This window comes from Eretmochelys imbricata, chromosome 11 (assembly GCF_965152235.1).
Source record: "Eretmochelys imbricata isolate rEreImb1 chromosome 11, rEreImb1.hap1, whole genome shotgun sequence".
In the NCBI taxonomy this organism is placed as follows: domain Eukaryota; kingdom Metazoa; phylum Chordata; order Testudines; family Cheloniidae; genus Eretmochelys; species Eretmochelys imbricata.
This window is the reverse complement of record NC_135582.1, coordinates 41,182,392-41,204,468: the sequence shown is the minus strand read 5'-3', so window position 1 is coordinate 41,204,468 and position 22,077 is coordinate 41,182,392. Positions and strand designations below refer to the sequence as shown.

Below are 22,077 nucleotides of genomic sequence, written 5' to 3'. Positions count from 1 at the left end.
CAGACTGGACATAGCAGAAATTATATTTTGCACATAGTATTTCTCAGCCAATTTCTGGCATGCCTCATGGAAGAGAATGATAAACAGCCCAAAAGAGAGCATGTCTAAATGTGTAGAAGTAATTACGATTCAAATCAGTGAGAAGGGTGATCTTCTGACATTAAAAATTTAATTAAATTTGAATATTGATTCTTTCCGATATTTGTTGTTCTAACTTCCAAACTATTAGTCCTGATTCTACACTAGATTATACATTGCCATGTACCATAGGATTCTGACACAAAATTTCACTTAAAAATAAAGTTTAATCCATTTGCAAATCCATTTGCACATAATGTTTTCACTCCCAGAAATTGGACTGAAGCTATCCAAGGCATTTCTGCAATTTCTATCTAACAATGAAATTTAAAACCCTAATCGTTTTAGCAGTTTGCCTACTACTATTGTCCAATTCTTCAACTGCCCGATTGTTTGTTCAAAACAAAGCAAACAATAAACCTTGAGCCTTAGCATTCTATTTTGAAGATAATAGTATAGTAGCTTCTAGGATTATTTCCAACTTTGTGAATATCCAGGATGCAATGGAAGTGCTGAGCTGTTGCCCCACTTAGAGAAAAAAGGGAAAATAAAATTTAAGTTATATAAATGAAGAAATGTTGAACTTTGTCTTCATTGCTAGCTTAACAATACAGCTTTTCATCTCTCAACTGAAACATCTCTGTGGGGGAGCCAGCTTTTCAATTTCCCCCAGGTCCCCCAAAGTATGCAGGGAACTTCCCAGTAAGGAACTTTACAGCTGAGCAACAGCACATCATGGATGGGATAAAGACTGCTCTGAAAAGCCCAGAAGCCACAAATGGGCAGAGAAGGTTGGCACTGTTCAGCATTAATAGAAAAGTATAAAAAAAAAATTAAATATCAGACTGGTAGTCTACAGATCATGCAACAACACACCACTATGGGGTGCACCCCACTTCAAGATTTGGGTTGGTTCTTTGATCCTGGGCCTGAGGGGCTGCGGGGCGGGTGGGGATGGAAAGTATCTTGTGCCATTCTGTAACAACTCCTCTGGGTCAGTTCAGGAGCAGCGTTCTGGAAAATGAGGGAAATTGCATGTAGGCCTCCTTGATGTTCTTCCTTCATGATATTAGATTCTGACTACCCCAATCCATGCAATTTTTCAGTATGGACAATATTGTAAAAAACAAAACAAAGAAACAGCAACACAAAATGATGAAAATCAGAGTAGGAAATCATGCATTACATTGTCAGAATTTTGTATTTTCCTATCAGTCCACTATACACTCTCTTGCCTTGCTTATCCACTGAAGACTTTAATTATGTAATATAAATAAATAACAATTAATTTGCCTCTTCAGAACAATGGCACAGAGTTTATCTGACAGTAACATTTTCATATCCGCCACCCTCTTATTCCTCTCTCCCCAGTTTCTTGCCTGGTTAGACTGCATAACCACTTCACAGCATGCACACACAAGTGACAGCATCATTACGAATGACATAACCCTGTTCAATTATGTCAATCTCTCTCCTCTAAAGACATTTTAGCCTTGATTTATTTGATTATCAGCATCTCAGGTAATATACCTGACATTTCTCCTTGCAAGGAAGTTTATATAACAGACATTAGAAAAAGTCCTTTAGAAGCATAACTTAAGGAGAATATTTTGTATCTTCAAAAACAGCTACTCAAGTTCAAGGTTAAAAAACCACACAAAAAGGGAGAGTTGATGCTCCTACTCAGCTGTACATAATCTGGGAGAGTATTTCCCTTAGTGTACAGCATGTATCACTTTTCAGAAAACAGATTTTAATATTTTGGCTGTGTTGTTATTAATTATTTGTATGTTGCTCAGTGCTGTACAAGACACAAAAATCAGAGTCCTTGTCCTTAAGAGTCTACAATCTGTTAGACACAGAAAAATGACACAACAGGGTCCTTCACAAATGCAACTAGTCCTTCCATGGGCTAAAACTGCAACAGTTATTTCCAACACCATAAACACAAACTGAATGAGCTGACGAGTACAACTAACCACTACAGCTGAAAACCCTGCTCATTTTATTGGTGTTAAAGTATATTTTGCTTTGAAGTAGCTGCAAAAAGCAGCAGGGGTAGTCTTTTCCACCAGATGCTGCTCTCTGTGCCCTATGTACCCACTTCCACCACCTTCTGGCAGGGAGGAGGAAAGGAGAAGACAGCAGCAGAATCTCAGCAGCAGGAGAATGCTCTCCGTCCCCTACATCACGTGGGAGTCGGAGAACAATGAAGCACGTTTCTCTTCCAGACAGTTTTGGGGCTCACTGACTGGCTCCTAATGTTTCCCTTTGACTCTCTGATATATAAATGCTCTGAGAGAGGTAGGTATACGAGGACAGAATGAAAGATGGGACTTGAAATATGATGTCATGTCAGGAGATGGTGTTAACTTTAATGGAATGGAGGACACTCAGCCCCTCCCAGGAGGTGCACAGCACCTACTGAGGCAGTACTGCCAATCCCAAGCACTAAAAAAAGTCATGAGTTTGGCCTCCCAAAATCATCAGATGTTTTTAAAATAACAAAGCGGGGGGAGGGGGGAGTAATTGGCATTCAGTTTCCAAGTCTTTAGGGTTCATGTTTTCAAGCTCCCCCCCACACACACACACCCATCACCAGGAAATAAAAAAACAAAAACAAAAACCCACACCCTAAGATTATCATCTATCACATGACTCCAGGAGCTGTGGCTTTATGAAAAATACCAAATATCACAAGACTTGCAATAAACTCATGAGAATTGGAAACACCAGTAAGCGCAGTTGTTTAGATGTAAGTGTCTCAGAGCAGAGACTGTCTTTCTGAAAAAAGGTTTCAGAGTAGCAGCCGTGTTAGTCTGTATTCGCAAAAAGAAAAGGAGTACTTGTGGCACCTTAGAGACTACCCGATTTGTTTGAGCATAAGCTTTCGTGAGCTACAGCTCTTTTCCAGTATGCTGTTTGTTTACCTAGGTTTTCCATTTGACTCAACAGGATAAATAAAGCAAGACTGGTCTCTTTATAGCCACTTTCACTTAATGATTTATCAGCACTAGCCCAGGACTCAAGTTTTGGGATTTACAATAGTGCATGGGAATAGCACAATAAAAAACAATATTTTGTATCAAACACCTTTAATATTGCAAAACTGAAACGCTACATATTAAGTTCAAACTACTTGGCAGTATCCCTTGAATAACCATTTGGCATGGAAACAAATACCGTATACACTCAGGCTATTCTGCTGAACAATAAATAGCGTTTTCTTCCAACTCAAAGGTCAGCTTTCAAGCTGTAACAACTGCGAGAGAAAAATATACTTGTTGAGTAATGACATTCATAGAGATTTATCTCCAGGTAGAAATTCATTATTTGAATAGTGCAGCAGTTGCAGGAAAAGAGTTTCAACTACAGGAAAATATAGATCTGTTTTATTTTTTCATAATAAGGTTACCTTTAGGAAAATGACAAATACACTCCATATTAAAGAAAGAGATTAAAATTAAAAGGAAACTTATCTCTTTCATTTGTGAAAATACCCATTCCACATAATGCACACTTTAAAACTAAAATACAGATCAAATGTCATTGAATTAAACACGAGCTCTCATAAATATGAACTAGAGCTCAAAGACAGTTACCATTCCTTCTGATCAGAGTGGAGCTAGACAATATTACATTAAATGGCACATTTGCTTTATAATAGACATTTTGAGGGCTTTAATGTGAAGACTAGTGGAGATAAACATTGTTTGAAATGTACAACAGAACAATATGATTTAGTGACAAAAATATTCCGATATAAACTCCAGCCATGAGAATCCATGAACAGAGCTTTATCCTCATTGCCCCTGCGCCCATACATAGTCTAGCTTAATGCTGAAGTTAATAAATATTTTAACTTTACAGAAACTATAAGATAACTTCTGGAAGATTACATGGTCATATATAAATTTTGACAGCTGTTTAATTCAAAGATCATCCACTAAAGCCATTAAAGTTAATGTGCATTAACTCTATTGAAAAATTAGTAAGAATACTAAGAGTTGCTATAATGCAAAATACAGTTACAATGATAACAGAATAAAGGGAGTAACACAACACGAGCTGTAATGTACAATAAGTATCAAGATGCATAAACAACAAGGAGAAAATTAAATCTTGCATTTTGTATCAGTCCTAAATAACATTCTCATAAGCACACTGGGGAAATGTCTAAATAAAATTACTATAAGATGGGTGCATAACAGGTTGAAAGAAAATACTTAGAGTAGTTATGAATAGTTTTCTGTCAGACTGGGAGGATGTATCTAATGGAGTCCCACAAGAGTTTTGCATGGTCCAGTACTCTTCAATATTTTCATTAAATGACTTGGAAATGGAGTAGAAAGTACAGTTATAACATTTGCAGATGACACCAAGCTGGGAGGGGTTGCAAGCGCAATGGATGACAGGATTAGAATTCAAAATGACCTTAATAAATTGGAGAATTGGTCTGAAATTAACAAGATGAAATGAAGATAAGGAAAAATCAAATGCACAAATACAAAATAGGGAACAACTAGCTAGGCAGTAGTACGGCTGAAAAGGACCTAGAGCTTATAGTGGACCACAAACTGAATACCAGTTAACAATGTAATTCAGCTGCAAAATAGGATAATATTCTGAGGTGTATTAACAAGAATGTCATTACATAAGACACAGGAGGTAACTGTCCTGCTCTAGTTGGCACTGGTGAGGCCTCAGCGGAGTACGATGTCCAGTTCCGGGCACCACACTTTTGAAAAGACCTGGACAAATTAGAGAATCCAGAGGAGGGCAATAAAAATGATAAAAGGTTTAAAAATACCTGACCTATGAGGAAAGATTGAAAAAACTGAGTAGGTTTAGTCCTCAAAAAAGAAGCTGTGAGGGGACCCAATAAAAGTCTTCAAATATGTTAAGGGCTGTAAAAAAGGATGATGATCAATTGTTCTCTATAACTACTGAAGGTAAGACAAGAAGTAATCGGCTTAATCTGAAGCAAGGGAGATAAACGCTTTCTAACCATCAAGGTGGTAAGTACTGGAATAGGTTACCACGGGAGGTTGTGGAATCCCCACCATTGGAGGTTTTTAAGAACAGGTGGAACAAACACCTGTCAGGGAAGGTCTAGGTTTACTTTGTCCAGCCTTACTGCAGGGGGATGGACGTGAAAACTTCTCGCGGTTCCTTTCAACCCTACATATCTGTGATTCTATGGTCTGTTGACATGAGACCTGTGTAACTCCACTGAAGTTAATGCATTACACTGCCGCTGGAGTGAGGAAGTTGAGAATCAGGGCCAGTATTTTTAAATGAATAGTCTGACATTTATCAAGTAATTTAAATGTAATAGTTTATGAAGTACAAATTTCAAGTTTGACTAAACCTGAGAGCCTGAATTTTATTTCAATGCGTGAAGAATAAACATGGGTAGGGAATGGTAGTTTCTAGGAAATACACATTTTGGGCAGTAGATTTTCAATTTATATCAGCTATTTTGTATGTTTCCTATTGGCAGCTGGGCTGGTACTTTATTTTGTCCCTGTTGCTCATTTAGAATAATTTAGCAATAGGTGTTTGGCAGTTGAACAGCTTAGGTTAAAACTGCTTTTTGAAGTAATTGTTTGAGAAGCGCACTTTCTATAGCTCGTGGAGATGGCAAAAGCCTGATTGCTCAGGGACATGGGTTTTCTTCCTGTCTCTGCCACTGACTTACTGTGTGAACTTGAAAAAACAGTTAACCTTTCTCTGGAATCCCCATTCTTGGAGATTTTTAAGAACATGTTGAACAAACACATGTCAAGGAAGGTCTAGGAATACTTGGTATTGCTCAGTGTGGGGGACGGGGATGGAGTAGATTACCCCTTGAGATCCCTTCCTGCCCTGCATTCCTATGATTAAAAAAATAATGTCCTCTAGAATAGTGAAAAATAGTGAAAAAATATTGAAAAACAGAATAGTGAAAACTCACTGATGAAAGATCATTGATGACCACTTTGTTTTTGAGGACACAATTCTCAGTTCTCCTTAAATAAGGCTCCTTAACTAGATTTGATTAAAACTTTTTCAATTAAAATTTGTTGAAAAATGTGGTTTAATCAAAACTGACATTTGTCACTATTTTTCATTTTCAAGGAAAATATTTGGGATTTTTTTAAAAAAAGCAACAATACGAAAAATGAAACATTTCACAGTTTTTGGATTTTATTTTTACAGTCCAAAAAATAATTTATTAATGTAAATAAAGTTCATTTTCCAGCCAGCTCTACCCTTTATACTGCTCTGGCAATGCCAACATGTTTGCCAGGGCAGCGTAAAACAAACCTTACTATAAAAGACAATCAGGCCTTGGGTATCAAGGACAAAGGGAAAGGTGAGAGCAATAGCAAATGAGATGAGAAAGCTGTTATGTGGATTTTTGCTTGGAATACAAGACTTCAATGGTCAAAACCTAACAATATGCAAGAAGCAACACAGACAACTGCAGATGCATCCAGTGTAGACAGGTTTCCAGATGTCTCCAGAAAAGAAAAACCCTGGTGTTGCAGGAGAGGACACCACACATCATTTGCTAGTGCACTCGTGTGCCATGAAAAGATCCATCAGGCACATAATGCTTGTGTACTCACTTTGCCTATGTAGGTGTGTAAGGAAGGGAAGGCAGAAAGGAAGATAAGTACAGAATTAACTGTAATCCTGTATATGTAAAAATGGAAGCTGGTGTAACTGAAAGTCCACACCTTGTGATTACAGAAAACAAACCTTCTTGAGTTTACTTGAAGCACCTTGCTACTCCTGCCTTTGGCATGCATATTTTCAAGCAGAGCACCTTATAAAATGCAAAGAGGCTACAACATTACAGTATGCCCATATTAATATTAATTATCATAGTTGTAAAATGGCCTTAGGGGACAGACAGGAAAAGCTGTTTTTATTTATCATTGTCAGAAGACGGACTATGAAATGGGAAACTAGAAAACACTGGGCGAAACATTGTGATGTTGCTTCCAAGGAATTATTATAAATATAAAACTGGACTAGAAACTTAAATACATAGAAAGCAAGAGTGCTTCCTTACAGTCTTATAAAAAATATTTTTTAAAAGAAATAAAACATGGTTGTCATAACCCACCTGATCTATCCATACTATTGCTTAAGTACAAGCCAATCAAGTTCTTACTTCCTTGAGGCAATGATACATTGCCCAGGATGGCAATCAGTGAGATCATTCTTCTTTCTGCTACCTTCTTTCTATCACCATGTATTCCCCTTTCAAAATCCCAGTTCTCCACTTTAGTTTGTCTGCACAATCACTATCAGTGCTACTCCTGTTTGCATTTATCACGAAGGGTATAAAGAGCTGGCTAGGTCCCAAACATACGTATAATGAGCCAGACGGGAAATCCTGAATCAAATTTTTCGCCTGATCTTACAGTGCAGTCTTAGTCTAACTCGTAGTGAAATAAATGAAAATGTTGCCTGATTAAGGACTGCAAGATCAGTGTTCCACATGTGGTATTTTATTCTTGTTAGATCTAAATAATGGAGACCTAAAGTCTAACAGGGTAACAAAAGATACAAAAAGTACCTATGTACAATATGCCCTCAAAACACCCATTCATATCTAAATAATTCATAAACAGCTTAGCCAAGATCATTACATTCTTGACACACCAGGATAGCAAAGTTACATGATTTGCTCTGTGATCTGCTCCTGCAGTCAAACATACCAGTCAGCTAAGGCACTGCAGGTTATATCGAACACACAGGAAAGCACAGAATTATAATGACAGAGCTGAAATCTTTGGGTTATCTAATTGTTGTGAGCATTGTACATCATTAAAAAGGGTGGTTTCAGAGTAACAGCCGTGTTAGTCTGTATTCGCAAAAAGAAAAGGAGGACTTGTGGCACCTTAGAGACTAACCAATTTATTTGAGCATAAGCTTTCGTGAGCTACAGCTCACTTCATCGGATGCATACTGTGGAAAGTTTAGAAGATCTTATTATATACACACAAAGCATGAAAAAATAATGAAAAAATACCTGAATCAAATTAAAACCCACAGAGGAATAAAAGCTGTATTCTGGTTTTGTGAAATGATGGAATTCTATAAAAGACACTCAGCCTGCCCTGAACACATACTGTATATTCATTTAAAATTAAAGGTTTGAAAAAAAATGTCAGTCTCGAACTCTCTCACAACACACGTTGGGGTAAAAGAAATCACAAGAACTGCTCATAGGTTGAATACATAAAACACATTTGAACAGATTTAGCAACCTTTTATTGAGATATATGCAGATAAGACATATGGAAAAATGCTAAGAGAGTGAGCCTGCTTTTGCTCCCATAGAAGTCAATGGCAAGACTCCCACTGACTTCAATGAAAACAGGATCAGGCTCCTTAAAAGACAAATTATTTCAGAACGCAACAAGAATGTGGGTTCACCTCTTCTTGAGGATCTATTCTGTCCAGGAACAATGAAAAATTCTTAACACAACAGGATTTTGTGACTTTTTTTTGTCCCTCTGACTGTCATCTTTTCCCTGTGCTTTGTTCTTATGACATTAACATATAATGTCTTATGTGTTTTATTCCTAAATGCTGATGTTTAGCCTCTGTGTTGAGTAATGTCATCAACAAGGCAATGCAGTAAAACATCAGTAATCCTAGCCCACATGCCCCTATGAAGTAATATACTTGTCACTATAGAGGTTCTTCACTTGCTAAAAATATGCTCTCATTTTAGCTTTTTATTAGTTCTAGTTTGCCAAATACCTCAAGGAGGAACATGAAGATTTTAGACACATTATTTTGTTTGAGATGTTTTGCTACCTCTATTTAAAGTTCCATTCTTCTTTTTTTTAAAATTGGGTTTGATAATCTGATTACATTCAGTTTTAAATTACCCTGGCTCCTTCTGTCACTCTACATGTTAAACTATAAGTACTGTTTAGTGTTTACTACTAGGCCTACAGTCTGATCCAACAGAAAATTATCCTGTCAGTGTTTTGGGAACAATTACAGTCCATTGATATGCTCTTTAAAGAGACTGCAGAGAAAACTTGTATTTATACAAGTTTCTACAAGCCAAGGGTCCTTCATCTGTGTCTAGGGTGGTGAGGATCTTCTTCTTTTTTCAGCCTGGTGAATGGGGTAGCAGAATGGAGGTCTCCTTTTCTCTCCCCCCCCCCCCCCCCCCCATGGATGATGGAAGGGAGATCTGTGGGGAGATAAGGATGATCTTGATAGGATTCCTTCATGCAAACCTTCATCCACATGTGGAACAGGGCCTGTGAACACAACAAACCTAATGGGTGGGTTTCACCTGCCCTAGGCATTCAGAAGGCAAGTAGTTGGGGTTGACTTTTAGACCATTACAGTCTATTAACTGAAAGCTTCACAAGAAGGTTTATGCTGTAATCCCAATATGCAGTCATTCAAAGCATCCACTGGAGCTATTAACCGAGAGTGCACCAACCCTTATGTTATTTAGGATCAGAGAAGTTAGAGCTAGAAAAGACCTAGACCACAGTCCCACTCCCCATCAATGCGGGGTTTAACCTCTCCCATAATGCCCACACTAGGTTTTTATCATCAGCGCTGGAGGTATGCTCGTGTGCAGCTTACTGATTCCTCTGTCTCCTGCACCTCTCGGCAACCCATGCAACGCCAGCAGCAGCCCTAGACCAACAACCACTGGAACCCGGGCCGGGGGGAGGGGGGGACTTTGATACATTTCACCTCCACCACGTGCAATATTTCCGAGGCACCAGAATCCCACGGCAACGAGACCCGCCGGGCTCTTACAGTGGCACTACACCCCCTCTCCCGCCGGTGCATATACCAACCCTTCCTATGGGCATTTTCCCAGCCCCCGAACGGCCCCACGGCTCCCCCCAGGCACGCTGCCTACGACCTGCACGCCGCCTGTGTAAGCCGGGCTTATCAGGGGAGCTGAGGCCGCAGGCACAGCGGGGCCCCCTCGCACGCCCGCTCCCGGGAAGATGCTGGTACCTTTTATCCAGGCAAGCGATCCACTCGCCGGAGGAGGACGAATGGGAAGCGTGAGCAGCGACCATGTTTGCCCGGCTCTCTGCGTACCCAGGCGGCGGCGGCGGCGGCTGCTCTGCCCCCTCCCCTGCTCCCTGCCTCCCCCTCCCCCGCGCCTGCGGCTGCTGCCTCTCCCCGCGCTGAGCAATGGGCTCTCCCAGCCGCAGCTCCGGCTGCCTCCGCGTGGCCAGAGCCACCTGGCCCCGCGCCCCGGCTGCCCGCGGCTCAGGTGCTGGCTCTGAGCAGGGCGGGCCCTCGGCTCACGGCAGAGCGGAGCTGGCGGGGAGCCCGCAGCCGGGAAAGACACAGCTGGGGGGGGCGGGCACCTTGCGTGAGAAAAACTCAGGGGAAGGGACCGAGCCACCCTATAGCGCCGGCAGCCGCGTCATCCCGCCAGGCGCTGCAGGGCTGTGTGGGGCCTCAGCCCCCCACGCTCCAGTCCCAGCAACAGAGGAGCTGGACCGAGGGGCTTGAAGTGGTTTCCGTCAGGTGGCATCTCCATCACTGGACAGTTTTAAGAGCAGATTAGACAGACACCTGTCAGGGACCGTCTGGATAATACTTAGTCCTGCCATGAGCGCAGGGGACTGGAGTAGCTGCCCTCTCAAGCTCCCTGCCAGTCCTATGTGACTATGATCTACGGGGTTTACAGTTTGGGTGAATCCTCCCCCTGCCCCAAATCAGGGGAAAGCAAGTCAGTTAACCTTGGCCAGTCCACCTAGAGAGCCCAATGCTGGGAGAGGTGCCATAGACATCTCCAACTCATAAAAGCCAGTTATGTAACAATAAAATTGGCTTTCAGGGGGTTGGGGAGGTGCATACATAAATACAAGGTAAAGCATTTGCTATTGTTTTAGTCAGGAGAAACAGCAGTTTCTGAGCAGAGAAATACTCTCTTTGGTGTGAGGCAGAAAGTTAAAGGCGAGAAGCTTTTCATTTTTTCTCCCAGACAGAAAAGTAATGGAGTGTTGCTTTTCATTTCAGAGCCTTCTGTCCAGTGGAGGTGAGGCTCTCTGCTAGGATGTCATTGACTGTCAGAAAGAGGGTCCCGAACCTCCCGGGGCAAAGCAGGGCCTGCAACAAACTGCTCCAGGAGATGCAGAGGGACTTTGCTAGCAGATCATAATAGCTCTTGGAAGTGCAGAAGGAGATGCTGGAACAGGACTGACAGAAGCAGTTGCAATTGAGAGAATGTTGGAGAGGGATGAGAGAATGGTAGCCAAATACATTGCCCATGACCTAAGTTCCCTCTAATCTGCGCAGCCGCACAGCAACCTATCAAGGGCCTCTCCTGCAGCCCTGGCCCTGCCGCAGGCAGGGGAGAGGTACCCCTCCCCCTCAGCCCAGGCACTGCTGCAGCGAGAGAGGGCTGGGGGCAGTCCTCTCCCCCGCTGCAGCCCTAGGGCAGCCTGCACCCCAAACACCTCTCATCCCCGACCCCAACCCAGAGCCTGTATCCCCAGCTGGAGCTCACACCCCTTATGCCCCAACCCTCCCATACTCCAAACCCCTCAGCCCCACCCTCACCACACATCACCTCCATATTGGTGCACATAACAAAATTCATTCTGCACATGCATGGGAAAAAATAGAGGGAGCATTGCAACCATGCCATGAGGGAGCATGACTGACAACTGCAGCAGGAAGAGCAATCAACAGTTCACATATTCATGTGCACCTTGGGAAGTGGTTTAGATAATGGGCACGTGTGTGCCATCAATGGCACCAGTACAGTTTGTGAAGCCCATTCACTCAAAGACTGCCATTATTTCAGAGATATTAGCAACCTTCAGAGCCACAACTGTCTTGCAAACCTCCATCACCACACCACAGACAGCTGAGTCAGCTGAAATACAGAATGTCCTGCCACATCTGGCACACCTGAGAGCTCTGTGCTTGACAGGTCTGTGAGAGGTGTGACACTTAGCAGCCCTAGCCTTGGTTTAATGAGAGCAATTGCAAGTTTCTCCTGCCTAGGAGTATGGCCTAGGAGGAAAATGTGTAGCTAACTGCCTCATTAGTATGCAGACCAGAGGTCACTATTTTTCTACGATGTAAACCTACTGGTAAAAGAGGGGACCCAAAGGGGTGTTTGAGACTTACTACCATTTACTGCTGAGGATTATGCCTAGTGCTCAACCTTACTTGCATCCACACATACTTTCTACTAGAGTTTTTGCAAAGTCACATTCAGGAAAATGGGAAGGATTAGACTTTATTAAAATGGCTGCTGATGTTGATATCTTTCCTTAGAAACAGATTAAGTCTTTTCATCATTTATGAAATTTCCTAACATTGTCACCAATTTTGTTTCTCTCCCTGGAATGGGAGGGGAATACGATTTACTATAATCAGATTCATGAGACTTGACTCCATAGCCAAAGAGTTGGGACAGCAGCTGCTTCTAAAGGAGTCTGCTGCTGGGAAATGGACATTTGTCAACCTGAGTATCTGAAGGATGAAATGCCTTTTTAACCAGCTGCAGTTTACAAAGGACAACAGTGCCACTTAAAAGCCTTCGACAGTGAAGACCAGAAATAAGGCCAGTCTGCAAATTTTTCAGTAACAGCAAGACCTCAGAGACCCTAAAATGCAGACACGCCCAACCCCCCCCCAGCCCCTCCCGCTCCCCAGTTGTTTTTTGTGTTACTTGGATGTATGCTGAACATGTCAAATTTCAAACTTCCACCGTTCTTCACTATATCTCCGTTTTTAAAGAGCATTATCTGAGTTTTTCAAAACAGCTAGCTAGCTATTCACCCTTGACTAATTCAAACATGGGTGACAGGAGCTTGCTCAAATGTTCCAGAAAAAGTCATCTTCAGCCAGAGACCAGACTTGAAGAATTTGATCCAAAAAGGTGAAATTGTTAGCTGGAGTGTGTCACCGAGATGGCTGCCACTGCACCCCAGCTCCAAACATGCACTGTCACACCCAGTCCCAGTCAAGAAGGTTTATTCTTTTATGACAACGGTTAAAACAACAACCAAAATGCAGCCCTAAGTCAGCACCTGGCCCACTGGCTTCAGAACCACCCCTCCCAGGGGTCTCTGATACTCCAGCTCCTGGCAGCTTCCTAGCCTCAGCCATCTCTGCTCCCTCCTTACAGCAGCAGCCTCAGGTGTAAGGATTTTATTGCTGGAGGCCTATCTCATCAGAAGATCTCGGGGATCCTTCCAGTTAATTCCTGCTGAGTCCCCCTGTTAAGCCCATCTATCAGAGCTGGATTCCCATAAAACAACACACACACCAAATGTAAAGATAAACAACAACACTTTATTTAACTAAAAGAAGAGGAAGGAAGGAGAGGGGAATGGATTAACAATACTGGAGATTTGGGTTGACACTTGCACTCACACATACACTCAATGGTACCAAGATGTTCTTCTACCTTTCCAGACATCCACAATAAAGATAGCAGGATCTGGACAACCAAAGCCAGCGATGGACTGACGGACACAGACCGTGAATGGCAGATGGAATGGACAGGTATGTATCCCTGTCTTAACTGCCACCCTAATCCACTTTGCGTCGTCTGTGCATGTGAGATTGATCTAACTAATCGGACTAAGTCTGTGTATACAAGTCTGCTTTCCCCAAATAAAAGAATAAACAAACCCAAACTAATTAGTAAGTAGCTATTGCAGGCCAATAGCTATGCCAAGATGGTATCACACCACGAGAGAGAGCTGGACACTCGAAACTCTGACAACTCGAAAGATCCAGAGACCAAGAGCCCCAGGCTCCTCCCCTCACACACTTTTATAGGGAGCTGTTGCCAGGCAAACCTAGTTTCCCACCTTTGTGATTTCCCACCTTTTCTTCGTACCAAGGAACACAAACCTGACACAAAATGGACGTCACCTTGTCCTCTTACCAAAACAAAATGGCCTTTTGATTCACAGAACTTATCTTAACTTTATACATATATTTCAGTAATTTGGCAGAAGTAAACAGGGTTTAAAACCAAAATTAACAGGGTTGCTTCCCTGGAGCCCCTCTTGTTCTAGGGACTCACCACAGGAGTTAGTGCCACTCTTATGTGGCCTTTGCAACTCAGGGTTCAGCTTGTCTGAGTTCTTCCTCCCCAGGACTAGCCTCAGTCCTCCCTCTCAGCTACCTACTCACAGCCTTTATAGACCCAGGTGTAGCTCAGCCCTCTTTAATTAGCTGGATTGGGCTCGCCTACTATAGGCCAGGGCGCTGGGCTCAGTCTATCCACAGAGACCAGCTAACCTGTGACAGATCTTGAAAAATATGATTTATTAAAATGTATGTATAGGGTGTCCATTACTACAGTAGCAGTACAAAAGTCATTATGGAAATGTATTTGCAACATTAATTACAGCAGTAACTACCATACCACTGTTATAATATTGTGATAAAACTGATAACAGCAAGGCTCGCCGTGCTTTGTATTATAGTTTTAGGTGCTATCAGTGTTCTGCTCCACCAATGAAAATAAATACAATTACTGTCATGATAAATAATGAATTAGTGGTTCCAGGGCCAATAATCTGTCAATTTGCTTTAGTCTAACCTCTGCAATGCCATCTCACTTCATGGCAAACTCACTCAAAAATCCTCAGCTCCGGCCATCTGTGCTCAACACAGAACCCAAGAAAAAACAAACGTGGCTGTGAACCATCGTTACACTCCCCTGCTTCCTATGTTCTGCCTCAGGCTATTCTAACTTAAGACAGTTACATGGACTCCAAAGCTGCTGGAGATCATCAGAGCACAGCAGAACTCCTTCACTCCGACATGCCCCAGACCATACACAGGGGACTGAGAGATGGAGTCAGGTAGGACTGGCTCCACCAAGTATAAGTCAGTCAAGGATTCCCTTTACTCTAGGGGAATCCACAGCTAGTCACTTAGGCTAACTTTGTCAGCTTTGTGCTGCCAGAATGAAGTGAAGTAATTAGTGTAGGCCAGGATCTGGTTCTCAGACTCCAGCTCAAATAATGATTCATGCTGACACATCATAGACTTAAAGGCCAGAAGGGACCATCATGATAATCTAGTCCAGGGATCTCAAACTCAAATCACCACGAGGGTCACATGAGGACTAGTACATTGGCCCGAGGGTTGCACCACTGACACCTTTTCATATAAAGATACAAAAGCCTCCCCTTCTGCCCCCGGCCCCGCCCCCACTCCACCCCTTCCATGAGGCCCCACCCCTGCCCCGCCTCTTCCCACCCCTTCCCCAAAGTCCCTGCCCCAACTCTGCTCCCTCCCTGCCCCTATTCCAACCCCTTCCCCAAATCCCTGCCCCTGCCCCGCCTCTTCTCCGCCTCCTCCCCTGAGGCTCCCCACTCCTCCCCCTCCCTCCTGGAAAGCACTAAGCGCCACCAAACAGCTGTTTGGTGGTGGGAAGCGCCTGGAGGTAAGTAGAGGAGCAGGGACGCGGCATGCTGGTGGGGGAGGAGGGGCGGCGGGGGAGGGGAGCTTAGTGGCCACAGGAAATAACTCAGGGCAGGGGGGGTGGGGGCCAGGGACCTTGGCGGGTGGCATCAAATAACTCCGCCGGCTGCATGCAGCCCGCAGGCCGCGTGTTTTTGACCCCTGATCTAGTCTGACCTGCACATTTCAGGCCACAGAACCTCACCCACCCACTCCTATAATAGACCCCTAACCACTTGCTGACTTATGAAGTCCTCAAATCATGATTTAAAGACTTCAAGTTACAGAGAATCAACCATTTACAGTAGTTTAAACCTGCAAGTGACTCATGCCCCATGCTGCAGAGGAAGGCAAAACCCAGGTTCTCTGCCAGTATGACCCAGGGGGAAATTCCTTCCTGACCCCAAATACTAAACTGGTCATTTTCAGTTCCCATGCAGCACATGGTCCTGCTGTGTATCCAACATGGCAGGAGAATACATTTTAGAGTATGGTTAAACTGATGGTACTCCAAAAGATTCCTTGGGGGGAAAAGTTAAGAATGAATCTGGCAGGTTCAAAATTATGAGACAAGTTTAGCACCAACCCATGCTGGATTCAGCACAGCTAAGGTCCCAACCTAAAACTTTAAAAGCCTGACGGTCTCATCAGTGGCATATATAACTACCATTGACTTCAAAGGGATAAACAGGACCCAGCATGATAAAGACAGAAGCAAGAATAGGAGCGCTATTGGGATTTGCATGCTGCAATGGGTGCAGAACATCTGATGATGTGTGACATACAAAAGCAACTTGATCTACATCTTAATAATCCTGTCATATAAATCTTATAAGCAACATATTGGTTTTGTCCCTCATTCCATCTCAAACACTGATAAATTACAGGAAGGTTACAGCCTTATCAAAGACAAAATAGATTATTTGTATAGCATATCAATGAGAAAACATACAGGAGCCTGCAGATTTCCCCATTACCAAGCAGTCATAAATGCAAAAATGTTACATGGGGAAGGATGGCATAGTGTATCTCTCATTAGCTATTTAAACCAAAATTATGACGTCTTGGCCCCAGTGAAATCATTGGGCACTTTTATATTGACTTCAGTGGGACCTGGAACATTCCTGAAGCTGGAGGACCTAAACAGAGTTGTATTGTGGCTGTAACTTTATATACGCCCAGGTTGTACAGCTTTCCCGAGCAGTGGAGGACTTCTTGTTCATATAGGTCTTATGCTATGTATCGTTCTGTACTAGTTTTAACTGTCCTAATTTGATGTTGCCCTTTCTAATGAAAATGAATTAAAAACTTCAGGGGTTTTGCTCATACAAAATTAGTGTGGCCAATCACAACAGAAGGCTATGTTTAGCTAATATTCCTTAATGCCAAAATCACCTCTCAGATATTTAGCATCTGATTAAAATCAAGTTTGTGATGTCATTCCTCAGTAACAAAAATGGTTGTCAGAACCACCTTTTGCATTATTACTTGGCAGAAGGAACTTTAACAGGATATTTCACAGATGTTCTTGCCAAAAGTTTTGGATGCCCAATATCAAACCCTTTCTGTAAAGTATCATTTTGAACAGAGGGTTATCTGATTTCCACACATGAACCGAACCCATATCCTGGGTTATAAAAGGATTTAGAGAAACCATATTAAGGTAAGCAATGATCGTCTACTAATAATGTTCATATTCACACATTGACAACATGGGGGAATGCATGAGTGTTAGTATTTTTTATTTCAAAATTTGTTGGGGTTTTTTTGTTTGAATTTTTTTAACTCCTCAAAACAGCTTTATAGAATAGGGGAGGAAAACGCAAGTGGGTTTGAGTTTTCTCAGGCTATTTCATACCCTGGATGATGGAACTATGATAGAAAAGGCTAGTTGTCCTATTTTTTGGCCCCTTTAAAATGGAGAAGAAGAAAAGAGAGCCCACGAAAACAAAATTTTACATAATATTTAGTTTCATGATTAATAATCCGTAGTTACATACCTCATGGGATGTTATGAATATTAAACAGTTGGAGAACAGTGCTTTAGAGATGAAAGACACTACATAAATATGACTATTTTGTTATTAGGATCTACACAACTGTCAACACATTTGGGTTTATTTAGGTTTAGGCAGAAATTCAAATGCACAGCCCTACATAACATGTAGAAGGACAGCAGGAAAACCATTTACAACATTAAATATTTAAGTGTTAAAAGCACTGAATTTGTACTGTTATTACTTTTACCTTTCAGTTATCATGTGCTAAAAGTCACTATTTGTAACATCACACAACTATTATAGAAATCAATCTTGAAACTAAGAACAATGGGAATATCATATCATTTAGCTTTGGATCCATGGCTAAAGTCTCTTGGTTAATTGATGGTACCAGTTCCTATAAGGAAAGAAAAAGCTCTCTGCTGCACTGAAATAATCTGCAAGCTAAACCTCTTTGGATAAGGGGGGTTCTATATTTTAAATGAAGCAGAAGATTAAAGTAGAAAATGTTTATGTGAAGATTTTATTGTATAATATATATGCTTATTTTCAGTCACACTCCTAATTTTTTATTCTACTATCACATTTTGCCAGGGGTGAAAGTAAGTTAGAGGACTTACCGGTACGCCGGAGTCCTGAGCAGGGGCGTGGCCTCAACCAGAAGATGTGTGGCCTTAAATCCCAGGGCCCTTTAAATCTTGATTTAAAGGGCCAGGGCTCCAGCTGCGGTAGTGGCGGCTGGAAGCCCGGGGCCCTTTAAATACGCTCGAGCTACCAGCTGCAGAGGTGGCTGGGAGCCCTGGGACTCGGTGGTGATTTAAAGGGCCCAGGCCTCCAGCTGCTGCTACCGCAGCGGAGCCCTGGGCCCTTTAAATCACTGAGGAGCCCTGGGGGCTCCCAGCTGCCACCGCTATCCCGGGGCTCTGGGCTCTGGCAGAGCTTTAAAGGGCCTGGGGCTCCACTGTGGTAGCAGCTGCCGGAGCCCCGAGCCCTTTAAATCCACGCCTGAGCCCTGCTGCCCGAGCCCTGGGGTAGCGGTGGCTGGGCTCCATCGGGAATTTAATGGGCCCTGGGTCTCCAGCCGCCGCTACCGCCCCAGCCCTTTAAATGCCCACCGGAGCCCCACCACCGCTACCCCAGGGCTTCGGCAGCAGGGCTCCGGCGGAGATTTAAAGGGCTGGGGCAGTAGCGGTGGCTGGAGCTCCGGGGCTCTTTAAATCCCCGCCAGAACCCCCCACTCCTACCCCAGGGCTCGGGCAGCAGGGCTCAAGTGGGGATTTAAAGGGCTTGGGGCTCCAGCCGCCGCTACTGTCGCGGCCCTTTAAATCCCCTCCGGAGCCCCGCCACCGCTACCCCAGGGCTTGGGCAGCAGGGCTCAGGCTGGGATTTAAAGGGCCCCAGGGGGGGCAGCAGCGGCTGGAGCTCCGGGGCTCTTTAAATCCCTGCCGCAGCCCCGCCACCGCTACCCCAGGGCTTTAAATTGCCCTCTCGGAAAGCCGGTCCTAGTACAGCGCACCGGCTCTTACCAGTACGCCATACCGGGGCGTGCCGGCTTACTTTCACCTCTGCATTTTGCACAGATGGTTCCTAATTATTTTCAGATCTCCATGACTTAGCACATATAAGATGAGTTGTCAAGGTTCCTTCCCCACTCTGAACTCTAGAGTACAGATGTGGGGACCTGCATGAAAACCTCCTAAGCTTACTTTTACCAGCTTAGGTTAAAACTTCCCCAAGGTACAAACTATTTTACTTTTAGCCCTTGGACTTTCGCTGCCACCACCAAACGTCTAACCGGGTTTATTTTATTAGGAAAGAGCCCGTTTGGAAACGTCTTTCCCCCCAGAATCCTCACCAAAACCTTGCACCCCCTTTCCTGGGGAAGGTTTGATAAAAATCCTCACCAATTTGCACAGGTGACCACAGACCCAAACCCTTGGATCTTAAGAACAATGAAAAAAGCATTCAGTTTCTTAAAAGAAGAATTTTAATAGAAGAAAAAGGAAAAAAGAATCACCTCTGTAAAATCAGGATGGTAAATACCTTACAGGGTAATGAGATTCAAAACATAGAGAATCCCTCTCGGCAAAACCTTAAGTTACAAAAAGACACAAAAACAGGACTATCCATTCCATTCAGCACAGCTTATTTTCTCAGCCATTTAAAGAAATCATAATCTAACGCATATCTAGCTAGATTACGTACTAAATTCTAAGACTCCATTCCTGTTCTGTCCCCAGCAAAAGCATCACACAGACAGGCCCAGACCCTTTGTTTCTCCCCGCCTCCAACTTTGAAAGTATCTTGTCTCCTCATTGGTCATTGTGGTCAGGTGCCAGCGAGGTTATCCTAGCTTCTTAACCGTTTACAGGTGAAAGGGTTTTTCCTCTGGCTAGGAGGGATTTTATAGGTGTTTACCCTTCCCTTTATATTTATGACATGAGTACACATAAAGGTGCATGATAATTAGATCCAGGATTAGATAGGTTTGTGCTTAATAACTTTCAAACGGACGGTAAGTTATATACAGATGAACTCCAGGACTCATCTATTCTAGCTACAATAGTGGATAAAGACTTAACATAAACAGATACATAAAACAGAATACAACCAGTCAATCTTTGTTTACTCTTCTTTTTTTAATGTAAAGGTTGCAGTGTCTGGCCCTTTATACATGGCAGGTAATCACCAATGCTATCATGTTATTTATTAGTAATTAAGAACAAAACACATTAGCAGGATAACTCTAGATACCAACTATTAGTATTTGGTTTGCAGAAGATAATCATGAAACTTGTCTTTCAATTCTGAAAGAACAGAGATTCACACTAAACACCTGCAGTGTCTTTACCCTTTGACAATGGATGCTATCAGGAGTGCTATATAGGTTAGTAAAGTGTATTTTTATATGTGTATATTCCCAAATAAAGAAAATCCTTTTAGGATTACCATTAAGGTTGCTAAAAGAGTGCAAATTAAGACAAGATATTAAACCACATCTTTATAAAACAAAAAAACATCACAACTAAACCCTGCAAACATTAAGAATTATGGAAATAACCTAAGTTGACAAAAATAAATTCTCACATCAACCTTGACATGCAGTTCACAACAAAACAGACCAACAAACAGAAAAATTCTCACTGAAACATATAGCCCAAATTCACAGCTGCAGCTAAGGACAGTAAAGGGCAACCCAGGGACAGAGGAGTGCGCGGGAAGGTGCCAGGAAGACTTTTCTCATCTTTGTGCACTCCTGACCAGAACTCAGCAGTATGTTGGTCACTTCCCCAAGCACAACTTAGAACTGCCTGAATGCCAGTTGACTCATACATTCACCATTACAAACTGGCTCCTATAACAGAAATCCACTTAATCACACTAATTTGGTTATTTCTTGAATGCAATAGCTTTATGAAGAATGCTATGACCAAGTATGCAGACTAAACTATACATCTGCCAACATGGGAATTTAGAGATGTCTAGTGCTGAGAAAACAAGAGGATAAAAAAAATTGGGCATTGAAACAATGTTGAAACAAACATGTTGAAAAGTGCTAATTTTTATTAATTAATATGTAAAAGTGCTGTCCTAGAGTTATGAAATTTTCTGGAAAAAGTTTCCCCCTAATGCAGTGGTTCTCAAACTTTTGTACTGGTGACCCCTTTCAGACAGCAAGCCTCTGAGTGTGACCCCGCCTCCCCCATACATTAAAAACACTTTTTTACATATTTAATACCAACATAAATGCTGTAGGTAAAGCGGGGATTAGGGTGAGGCTGACAGCTCACAACCCCCCACGTAATAACCTCACGACCCTCTGAGGGGTCCTGACCCCGAGTTTGAGAACCCGTGCCCTAATGTATGTTATGTACAGAACAAGTCATTCACTCAGATTTAAGGTTAAAGATATGGTAGGTGGGTGTCACAATAAGGATTACAAAACAGTGGAGCCCTTAATACAACTTTGACTAAGGAGACACTAAACTACCATGCTTCCATAACTTTATGTTTGCAGTGTTGTGGCTATGTTCATCCCAGGATATGAGAGACAAGCTAGGTGAAATAATATCTTTTATTGGACCAACTTCTGTTGGTGGAAGGGACAAGCTTTTGTGCTACATACAGCTCTTCCTCAGGTTGGGGAAGGAAATCAGAGTATCTGACAGCTTATCTACTCTAGAAACGCTACAGTGCTACACTACCTATCCCTACAAGAGGGTTCTCCTGGTAATTCACCTCTCTGAGAGGCGGTAGCTAGATCAATGGAAGAATTCTTCTGTTGACCTAGGGCTGTCTACATAGAGATTTAGGTGAACAATGTAGCTGTTTTGACCTAACTTTTTAGTGTAGCCCAGGACTGAGCTAAATACAAGTTGGGACAGATTGTTAAATATATTAATTTAAGTTGAAGTAGCCAATTAGACAGTTTTACATAAAGAGTTTATACCTGCTGTAGGTGACCATTTAAAATGAAGTAGGCAATTAAGGGCTGGTCTACACTGAAAATTTTCATCAGCATAGCTACATCTGTCAGGTGTTTGAAAAA

General features: G+C 42.6%; 1 protein-coding gene across 1 annotated transcript in view; it reads right to left on the bottom strand.

Annotated features, from left to right (window-relative positions):
• Nucleotides 1–10,148, bottom strand: part of RAPGEF4 (Rap guanine nucleotide exchange factor 4) — a 222,504-nt gene extending 212,356 nt beyond the window's left edge. The window contains exon 1 of the mRNA XM_077829663.1: nt 10,084–10,148. Within this exon, the coding sequence (XP_077685789.1) occupies nt 10,084–10,148 (65 nt within the window). The remainder of the gene's footprint in view (nt 1–10,083) is intronic.
• Nucleotides 10,149–22,077: the final 11,929 nt, after the last annotated feature.